At 42.7% G+C, this 11,290-nt stretch overlaps 1 protein-coding gene across 5 annotated transcripts in view; it reads left to right on the top strand.

Annotated features, from left to right (window-relative positions):
• Nucleotides 1–385: 385 nt before the first annotated feature.
• Nucleotides 386–11,290, top strand: part of LHFPL3 (LHFPL tetraspan subfamily member 3) — a 499,890-nt gene continuing 488,985 nt past the window's right edge. For 2 of the 5 annotated variants that reach the window (XM_070505577.1, XM_070505574.1), the window contains exon 1: nt 396–942. In XM_070505577.1, coding sequence (XP_070361678.1) covers nt 501–942 — 442 coding nt within the window. In that variant the 5' untranslated portion in view covers nt 396–500. Of the gene's footprint in view, nt 943–11,290 lie in introns of all 5 variants that reach the window. The other 3 variants (XM_044769668.2, XM_070505549.1, XM_070505559.1) reach the window with 3 other exon arrangements.

The raw sequence follows: 11,290 nt of genomic DNA, 5'->3' as shown, positions 1-11,290 counted from the left end.
CAGGCCCTCTGCTCCGTCCGGCCCACGCCCACCACTGGCGCCGAGTCCAGGGTCGCCGCGGTTCTCGGCGCCCCGGGGCAGCCGGGGGGCGGGGCGGGGGGGCAGGGGCCGGAAGGCGGGAAGCGCAGCGGGGGGCGCCCGAGCTCGCGCGCCACGCTGCCCCGCGCGGGCTTTGGCGCCTTCAGCTGCAGCAGCTGCAGCGGCGGCGGCGGCGGCGGCGGCGGGAAGAGGGGTGGAGGGTGTTGAGGAGGGCTGGAGCCCGGGCCAGGAGGGAGGGGGGGCCAGGAGGCTGTGCCAGGCGAGCCGGAGGGGTGCTCGGCGCTCCCCCGCCCTCCTTCCGGGAGCGAGGATGCAGACTCCGAAACTGGCGCTGCTGGGCTGAGGCGGAGGCAAGGGAGTTGCAGCGCGCGCGGCTCGGTGAGTGTGTCTCCTGAGCGCGGAGAGGCGGGGGGAGGCGGAGGACTAGGAGGAGGAGGAGGAGGAGGAGGAGGAGGGGGAGAATGCCCGGAGCCGCCGCTGCTGCCGCCGCCGCCGCCGCGATGCTCCCGGCTCAGGAGGCTGCCAAGCTGTACCACACCAACTATGTGCGGAACTCGCGGGCCATCGGCGTGCTCTGGGCCATCTTCACCATCTGCTTTGCCATCGTCAACGTGGTGTGCTTCATCCAGCCCTACTGGATCGGCGACGGCGTGGACACCCCGCAAGCCGGCTATTTCGGGCTCTTCCACTACTGCATCGGCAACGGCTTCTCCCGGGAGCTGACCTGCAGGGGCAGCTTCACGGACTTCTCCACGCTGCCCTCGGGCGCCTTCAAAGCCGCTTCCTTCTTCATCGGCCTCTCCATGATGCTCATCATCGCCTGCATCGTTTGCTTTACCCTCTTCTTCTTCTGCAACACGGCTACCGTGTACAAGATCTGTGCCTGGATGCAGCTCACCTCCGGTGAGTGCGCGCTCACCTCCGCGGGGGCGAGGGCACCTCGGGGCGCCGGAGCCCGGGCGGGGCGGGAGTGGGAGGGACGGGGGCTGTGCGCGCCGCCGGCTGCCGAGCAACTTAATCCGCTCGGACGTAGCGGGGTGGGGTGCGGGAGCCCAGGGAGGCCGGAACCCCCGGGGTTCCCCAGAGCCGGCACGAGCGCCTTGTCCTGGCCTTTCGAGACCCCACCAAGTGCGGGGGGCGCCACCCAAGGGGACGCGCCGGAGGCAGGGCGGTTGCTGGGCCGAGTCCGCTCAGAACTAAAGATGGGGCGAAGAAGCGGCCGCTTAGGGCGCGTGCTGAGGGACTGACACAGCGAGGCGAAAAGCGGATTTGAGACGTTGTAGTGGAAGGAGAGTCAGCCTGCTCTGTCCCTCTCTGGGACTGTTTCTGTCGTTGCTTCGTGAGGGTGGTTGGGGGGGGTGGGGGCACCTGGCGCGAAATTGTTTCTCTGTGTCCCAGGCAGTTACAAAAATTTTATCATCCATCTGGAAATGAAAAAATCCTAATTCTGTTTTAAGTTTCACCCTTTAGAGAAAAATAGAGCTTAGAATGTTCCTTAGCAATTCCCCAATGTCAAGTCTTCAGTTTGCCTCCTTGTCAGAACAAAGATGCTTCCATTCCATCTTTAAACAGAGAGAGGTCTTGAGGGAATCAGGATTTCTCAAGATCTAATTTTGGGGAAGTGGCTTTAGGGAGATGGGCAGAGAGGAAAACCTGTTTCACTGGCATCTCTGATCTCTCGAGCTTGCCTGTGGATGATAGATTGTTGCTAGCTGGAGAATATGAAAGTACTTTTTCTGAGCATCAAAGTTACTTTCAACCCAGAAGGGATGGGGGTGCATTTCACCGTGGCTTTGCCGAGTCCTGAAACAAAGCTGACTCCCTTCTCCACCTCCCTTGATGCGGGTTCCCTCTCTGCCAGCCACCTCGATGTCCTGCCTTCTAAAGGCAGACTCCATCCTGGGACACTTGACACCCTCCTGCACCAACATTGTTGGGCCGCTTTTGAATTTATGGATGATCTGGTTGTGGAGGAATATAGGCAGCCAAATGTTCTCATTTGCATTTTGTTTTATTGTTCTTGTTCTTTAAAGATGTTACTGCCCAGATTTTGTAGCTGTTTCTATGCCTGGGGAGGTTTTCTGGGGAGCAAGGATTTGATCCCAGAGTTTACCAGTGTTGTAGGATGATTAAGTCCTTAAAAGTGCTTAAAAGCATTAAAGTTCATGATCTTATACTGCTGGTTTGATATAAGAGAAGCTTGTGGGACGCTAAACTTGTATGAAAGTATTCACTTTGTAGTAAGTGTGTCTTGGCTGATTTTGATCTGTCATGTACTGTGAACAGGAAACGCGCATCATAGAGACCCACACTCCCTCACACATACCATTATTCTCCTGAAATGTGTTTTCTATTTTTCCTTCTGTCCTTTCACCTCCAATTTCTTGAAGCCCACCGTCCTCTGACTCTATATTTGTATGTATAATGTTAAGTTTTATGGCTATTTCAAGAGCAGACTAACTGAGGTTTTAAATGTTTGTGTATTGTTGTTCTTGATGCTTAGCTATGGTTTGACTTGGAAGACTACAGCACATGGAGGATGCAGAGGTTTTAGAAAAAGAATTGACCTTGCACAGCTAATTTTAATTTTTCTGAGTTAAATGACCTATTTAGACTGGTGATTCAAATTAGATTGTTTTGTAAAGGTCTGAAAGTAATTTGTCGGTGATTTCTCAGCAATGTATTCCTAAATATTTTATTTTTATGAGATTTCGGGCTCCAAATGCAAGTTTTTGTTTGTTTGATTTCTAAAGAAGGAAAGAAAACTACCTTTGGGGGAAAATTACCAGCTTTGAAGTTAATACAAACTGCAATTATTACAATGTCTTTTTCTTTCCTCCTCCTGGAATAGAGCACACAAAAATCATTTATTCTGGTGAAATATGTTGTCATGTTTTCATAAGTTTGACATAAATATGCTATTCTGTTTCCCATATGTCAGTGTAAAATGTGATGATAGCCTTAATATAAGGACATTTACTTTATTTTTGGAGAAGCCAAGATCCTTAAGTTCTAGGCATACTTTTTAAAACCTTTATTTGCAATTTATTTGGTATTTCATTTGTAGGTGAACCAGAGAAGGATATAATTTTATTTATTAATGAAGTATATTAATTAAATAAGGTGGATTATGACAACAGGGCAGTTAAGAATCAAAGTCAATTCACAGATTTTTAAGGAATGGGACATAGAAGATATTTTTGAGGAATGTCACATGTATTGTGGTTTTCAGGGGTTTTGTTTTCAAAGTCTCATGACACTAGCAAAAAATTTAACATAATGTATTGTAAGTTACTTTCAAAGTTTGGTTTCTAACCTTTAGACTGTTCCTCTTTAATGTTAAGGAGGGTTCTCGTAATTTAACTGTGCCTAGGCTAATCTTGAGTGGAATTTGCTGACTATGAAAGAAGAGACTTAATGTACTATTTGCTTATTAGAGGCTGTTTAACTCTCATTGGTTGTCAAATGAGTATCTTGTGTGTTTAGTTATCTAAGCATTTAAATATAGTAACGTCATAAAGTAGAGCTAGGTAGGATATAAAATTCCTTATGAAACGATACAATAAGATGATGAAGCAGCGGACTTTCTTGTGGCGATACAACATCATGAATTATTCTTTTTATGATTCTGAACAATGAACTAGAAAAAGTGCTTAATTTATTAGACCCGAAAATGACGTTGCTCTTCTATCTAGATGTGTGAAGCGCATATAGTTAATGGGGCTGTTAGGAACACCTTACCCTCGCCCTCTCGCTCTCCCCTCTGAATCATTGTTAACCTCAGTAGTGAGACTACAGAATTAGGAGCTAATGTCACATTGCTTCTGGATATAATCCTATACTTGTTTACCATGCTAAACATAGAGACTGAAGACATAAAAATGTGTAAAATAAATAATAACAATCAGACATGCAAAATTTCCCAAATCTACAGAGAGACAACTTCTTGAGAAGAAAAGAGAGACTTTACTTCTTTCTGAATGATTTCTCTAACATTAAAAAGAAACAGGTAGAGGGGCTGGCCCCGTGGCCGAGTGGTTAAGTTCGCGCGCTCCGCTGCAGGCGGCCCAGTGTTTCGTCGGTTCGAATCCTGGGCGCGGACATGGCACTGCTCGTCAGACCATGCTGAGGCAGCGTCCCACATGCCACAACTAGAGGAACCCACAACGAAGAATACACAACTATGTACCGGGGGGGCTTTGGGGAGAAAAAGGAAAAAATAAAATCTTTAAAAAAAAAAAAAAAAAAAAAAAGAAACAGGTAGATCTGTAATTGGTCAAGCAGAGTAATAAAGTCCAGATTTTTTTTTTTTTAATCAGGATGGAAAGAGAATTTTGTTGCTGTGGGAAGCTGATTCTCTGCTTTCATCTTCTTGTTCTGTAAATCAGTATTTCAGTCAGTTTCCAAGTCTGTTAATAACCAAGTCTCATAAAGGTGTGTGTTTGTTTGTTTTACTGACTGTAAGCTGTATCTTGAATTGTTTTCGGAAACCCAAGTGTTAACCATCATAGGCCAAAGAAATCTTTTCTTTTTTTTAATAAGCTAAAGCATTACGGCAGAATTTAAGATTTTATAGACGTCCCCACCATGGACTTCTTGGTCAGAGGCAGCGGATGAGGAGGTATTCACTTTCATGTGTGAAGATGGGGCACCATATCCAGGTTGAATTTCCTTATTTAGAAGGTGTAAAGAATAGGAGAAGGGGCTTGTATTCAGATCCCTTGTCTCTGGTCATTCTGAGTGTACCAACAAGAAGGGCCACCAGGATGGCAGGACTCTATGGCAAGGGTTAAGGGCTGAATTGCTTAGTCACTTTCCCCAGCTTCCCAGCCTTGGCTTTCCCCAGCTCTTTTTAGCCAACCCACTTTCATAAATTTTCTAACTTTGTCATTTAAGTGAGATGAGAATCGTCAGAGGTCATCACTGCCCTCTTAGCCTGCAAGAAGTGCCTTCGCCGTGTTATACCATCCCGTCTCGTGGCGCCTTGCTCTTTTCTTACGTATCTTATTGGCATTTGAGATTACAAATGTGTTTGTTTAATGTCTGTCTTCTCCAGTACTTTGAAAGTTCCATCAAGTCACATCTGTTTTTCTTCATATAGTATAGAGGTCAAGATCATGGACACTGGAGTAAAAAGATGCGGGTTTGAACCCTGGCTCTGACACATACTCATTCCATGACCTGTAGCATTAATCTCTCTGTACTTCAGTTGCTTATCTGCAAAGTGGGCATATCATTGTGTGTACCTTAGGAGATTGGTACAAGGATTAAATGAGCTAATGTATAGACTGAGAACAGTGCCTGGGGCATAGTAAGCAAGCACTATATGAGTATTAGTTACGGCCACTGTTCTCATGTTATTATTATTGCTGTTTTCTGGCACGTAGTAGCATGTATATGTCTGGCACATAGTAGGTATTCAATAAATTTTTGTTGAGTTAATGAATAAAAATATGAATGATTAAGGGAGTAAAGAATGAAAGGAGAAAGAAGTGGTTTAAAATTTCCCACCTGCTGTGTTGAGAAGTCAATACCATATAGTTTGAAAGCCATGGTGCTCATGTTTCTCGTTGGTTTGTGGCATCAGCAGTAATCACACTAAAGGCACTTTCCCAGAATTCTTTGATGGCGGTGGTTGTGACTTGACAGCCTGATTCGTGATGAGCTTATTCCCAAATGGAGGCTTTTTCTGATGCCGAAGTAGTGATTTTTATTACAACACTGGGATATAATCAATTACATCTTAGGATTCAGCAGATTTTCCCTTACTGCTTAGTTTTTCATGAAAAAGCATCACATTATTCAAAATTTTACATAAGACTCAAAAGATCAGGCTTGCTTTCAGAAGAGCAGGGACCACATTCTGGGGTGGATTCCTCACAGGCCTTCTGGAGCAATCTGGACGAAGGGGATGTGTCTTCCAGGCTTGTCTGTCATCTTTCTGGGCGTCAGTGCCCATGAGCTCTTCTTGGACCCTCCAGGCCTGTTCAGATACGTGGCCCTGCGTGTGCACAGCTCCGAAGAGAGGACAGGGCTGGGGTTTACTCAGGTGCAGACTCGGTGTTCAAGACACCACCAGTTCTCACCATTTGGCTGGTGCCGAGCACATGGGAAAGTGAGATCTTGCTCCAAGAGCTGCTAATCCATCTTGAGCTCAGAGTTTTGGAATGACCCTAAGGAGGGGTTTTTCCCCTGCCAGAGCATTTCAAACACTTCCCCAGATGCAGAGGGAAGAATATGTACCCCCAAAGAGGGCAGTTTGCAGTTTCTAACAACATATTCCACTTGAAGAATTTTCTTTTTACCAAGCCAAACTTACAGAAAGTGATTTGAAATGAGAATTTAGAAACATTTTTTTTTTGCTTTTATGTAGTGTGACAAGGATTATGACAATTGAAGAGATGTTGGAAAATATATTAATATGAATGTCAAAACAATTTTTATAACAGTGAGATTTTAAGTGAAATCTGTGAAAAATAACAGGCCTCGTATAACCCGTACGGTATATCGTTAGGTGGGTTTTTTTTTCTTGATGCAAGGAAGAACATTTAACAGCTTTTTTCTATTGTAAAAATATTGTCAAGGTGCTTACATACTTCTATAAATAATAAACAAACAAATAAATACCTAACCAGAATGTGGCATCAGATGCTTAACATGAAAACAATTATTTAGTGATTGGTGCTTATGTTTGATATGATGCTATGATCCAGTAAAGACAGTCCAGATGGGCAGGCCAGTATATTAAATTTTATGTGCATACCTAGGAAATCTTTCAAAGTTAGCAAAATTGAAAAGAAACAGCAGAGCATATAGCTCTAGTTGTGGTATGGCTCAGTGCACTTCTGTGTGTGGTGGGAGCAGATAAACTGAGGGGACAGGAGGAGAGAGAATTTCCGATCACACTGGCATGAAGCAAAAGGAGAATTCCAATTTGGGAGCTTAATAGTGTGATAACTGGAAGGGTTTTAAAGTGTAATTTCCATAACATATTTGAACTTTGGGGGTCAGCACGAGCTTTAATTAATGTGATTTTTCCTTATAATGAGTCAACTGGAATTTTTATTTGATAGGAGGAAAGACCAAGGAGCTGACCTTTATTCTTAATAATAACAAGAAAATGTTAATAATGACAGAAAGCAAGAGGCTGGTTCATATAACAAATAATAGGTAAGTTATTTGATATCTTAAACATTAAGCTGTTATGAAAAGTCTTTGGGGCATTTCAAAAATCAAGAAATAAACAGGGGGCCGGCTCCGTGGCCGAGTGGTTAAGTTCGCGCGCTCCGCTGCAGCGGCCCAGGGTTCGGGTCCTGGGCGCGGACATGGCACCGTTTGTCAGGCCACGTTGAGGCGGCATCCCACATCCCACAACTACAAGGATGTGCAACTAAGATATACAACTGTGTACAGGGGGGGTTTGGGGAGATAAAAGCAGAAAAAAGAAAAAAAAAAGATTGGCAACAGTTGTTAGCCCAGGTGCCAATGTTTGAAAAAAAAAAAAAGAAATAAACAAATACAACCTCTCCCAAAATCCTAAATGTTCACATAATTAATATCATGCAGCTCTCAAATTATGACTACGATTCTATAATGCTCCTACTGCACGGGGTCATGGTACCATTCATAGTTTAAATTGTCCTAACGGTAATCTTGAGCACATTTCTCATCTCTTCTGCTAAAATAAAACAGAAAAATGAGTGGCTTTCAGGAGGAAGATAAATAACTTTTTGACCAATAAAGACATGAACCAGGTCTAGCTACTGTTGTGCGGAATGAAAGAAGAAAGCAAACCTTTCAAGAGTGGCTGGAATGGAATTGCCAAAATGGGTCTGGCATACCCAGAGTCTGACGGCTTTACAAGACTAATGGAACCAGGTCTGCAGTGGGGTGGGGACAGTCTGTGTGTGCCTAATAAGAGAAAAGGTCCTAAAGGATAGGTGAGTGAAGTCAGTCTAATTGCATGAAATTTTGAGATTATGACTTATCAATGAAAGGGCTAGTGGAAGAGTAGTGAAAGGTAGTGAAATGAGTGACAAATAGTTGTAAATCAGAAAAGAGACCTTAGCTCAGAAGCAGACATGCAGAACTTAACTAATTAAGAGAGTTCTACACATTCTTTGCCCTATTGGAAAACAGCGGCAGACAGGAGTTTGGAGGGAACTCAATTTTAGCTTTAGTACAGAATGCATCATAGGCCCATTTACTTATGTGTCTGGAGAACTCCTTGAGGAAATAGTCTGGGGGCCGGGGGGCTCCTCACAGGCCCTTTTTGGTTTCAATGAAGATCAAGAGTGAGGTTGCAAAAATCAAAATGGGAAACGTGTATCACCATTGACGGAAGGCTCAGTATTTGAAAAACAGGCAAATAGATCCAGCTGTGAAGAATGATAGGGACATAGGAGAGTGACACCAAAATTAAATGAAGTATGAATGGAAAAGACATGAAGAAATTCAAGGTTGAAAATCCTGTGGAATTTGAGAACAACAAAAGCGTGTTGAATTTGATGTCGTCAGCGGCTTAAAAATGCGTTGGCATGGGACAAGCAGAGAGCTGGGATATGCATTAGAGTGCAAGGTCGTGTGCAAATCCCAATTACCAAGAAAGAAAAATTATGGCTCTGCCCCCCACCCCCCACCCCACAGGGAGTCATAATAGATTCTAAGATCAAGCTATTCAAAGAGAGAGAGAATCGAACTTCTTGTATGGTAGATGGAAATATGGAGAAGAATTAAAATAAGCCAACCTAAGAAAGAAAAGGTCATTGTAAAATTTGATAAATAGCATTCCTATAGTTTCTCTTTGAATCTAGTTACAGGTTGTGAAGCTAAGCTGATTCCTATAATGCTTTTAATGGGGAAAGGAAGCTCACAGTGAGCATTTAGGGTAAATATATTTACAGAGCATTTTAAGGAGACGTATAGTTAGAAGCTAGATTAATTGAATTTATCTAAGATTCAGATGATCAATAACCAGCAATATTGTGGGTCTGTGTAATGCCAAACATTAGTTAACTGTATATCCACACTTTAACCAATTTACTGGACCAGGTATAGTACTGACTAGTTGGCATTTTTTAAAAACTTTCATAGAGAATGGAATACAGCACTGCTGTGTTTTACAAATTATGGTTGGTGACCATGATAGGTCATGATATCAATTTATTAGAGAACAATCAGCATTAAAACTTGGATTAAAACATTAGAAAATATGAATGCAATGCAGATAGTAAGGGTTTTATGAAACCTTGATTTCCTAAAATATTATATATGTATGTGTGAACTAGATTGCAATGTATAATGTATTGCTTACTGTGGGCTATAGTTCAAAATATTTGAAAGACACCATTCCAGAGAAAAGATGATGTAATAGGAATTTAGAAAAATAATGGTCTCTTCTTTGGAAAATTGTGAAAGTTTTGCACCAATGCATGGGTAATTTTGTATTAGAGGGTAGATTAGGTAAAATATACTTAACCTGAGCAATTTGAGACATTTTTCTTTGCTTTTCTTTTCTCCCTTCCATTAGTGACTTTTGTTGCTAATATACCCCAGTTAGATTGTGGGTTGGTTGAAAATAAGAATTATTTTTCCAGGTGTGATTAAATTGGCCATTCATGCTACAAAAAATGACATTGTCCACTTCTGAGCAACAGTCTGTCTAGGCAAATCCTTAAACAAGTGTGCTTAACCCAGTGCCAAATGGATATAGGCTCACAGGCTTTTAGAAGTTGGAGGGATATTAAAAAATATTCAGCATCTCCTCATTTTCTAGATAAAGAAATAACGATGGTGAATACTAACTAATGAGCAACTACTATTTGCAAAAACCTTTAGTTTAGTATATTTAACCCGCACAACAATCCCACAAGGTTAGCATTATTATACCCATTTTTCAGTTGAAGAAACTGGGGCTTAAAAAATTATTCATGGTCATAGAGCCAGTAAGCGGTTTGAGCCAAAGTCAGACTCTGCTCCTGCCCTACAGAATATTGCCTCTGAGTCTGAGACAAATTGAGAGTCTTGCCCCAATTACCCCTTGGTGGAGCTGAGACTAACACGTCTGATTCTCAGTGCAACGCTAGTTCTGCCCCTTTTTTTGCCTCCCAACTCAACGTGCGTTTGTTTAGTATAAGTCTTCAATGTGCGTTTGCATGATTCTGTATCGACACGAAGGGAAGGAGCTGGTATTTACAGGGAAAATAGTTATCTACGTGTTTTCCAGACTTCCCTCTTCAAGCATGCGTAGGTGTGACTCCTCATCCCATCCTTTTCATGTCCCTAACCTGGAGCCTGGCTGGTTCTTTGCCCATGATGTCCTCTGATCTCATTGCTATTATTCTTAGACTGCGAATTCCGAAAGGACAAGGGTAGATGTTAGCATTACTGACTCTGTGCCATCCGCTCCGGGAATGCATCAAATGCAGAAGCGTTCTTCATAGATTTGCTCACTGATGGTGGTGAAGGTGGTGGTGGTGGACAGGATCGCCAAGTCACAGACACAGTTCCAGAGAGAGTAATAATAGACTTGAGCATCTTCTGGAGGCATCAGAATGAGGAAGGAGAACTTTGTGGATGTTGGAAGATTTGCATCTGGGCCACTTATTGGCTGGATGACTTTGGGCAAGTCATCTAACTACTGTTGACTTTTCATTTTCTTGATGTTATTTTTCTAAGGTTTATATAATTGTATTCCAGATACATAAAAAGAGATGGCAAGTTATGGACGTTAAAAATATGTCGTCTGCTCACTAAGTGTTGCTCTGCGTTTTCCAGCAAAGAAAATGTTAGGCAAACCAGGGTGAAATTAAAGAAGAAAGCAAATAGGGAAGAATCCTAGACAGATAGGCATCCAGAGTTAGATTTCCTCAATCTAGTGAGACTAAATAAAAATACTTCTCTACTGTGGTCTTAGGATTATGAAATAAATGCGTTTAAAACACTTAAAACTGGACCTAACAGACAGTAAGCACTCAATAAATGTTAGCTATAATTACTGTGTTGTTGAGAGCAGGACTGGAGGAGGGGTTCAGAAAATTTCGTAGACAGAAAAATTAAACTCACAATATACAACTTAAAGGAGGATAATTTTGTTTCACAACCTGTACATACCAGACCCACCCGTTCTGGGGATCAGGAACGATACTGGCCGTGAAAGCCTTTGTAGTGTTATATAAATGCCGTTGTGGTTCCTATGTTGGATTTTGTACATGATGTACTAATGAAACACCATATTCAATTAAGAGTTTAA

The sequence above is a fragment of the Equus asinus genome, chromosome 1 (assembly GCF_041296235.1).
Source record: "Equus asinus isolate D_3611 breed Donkey chromosome 1, EquAss-T2T_v2, whole genome shotgun sequence".
Classification (NCBI taxonomy): Eukaryota; Metazoa; Chordata; class Mammalia; order Perissodactyla; family Equidae; genus Equus; species Equus asinus.
The sequence above is the reverse complement of the archived record's forward strand: the minus strand, read 5'-3'. Positions and strand labels throughout refer to the sequence as shown.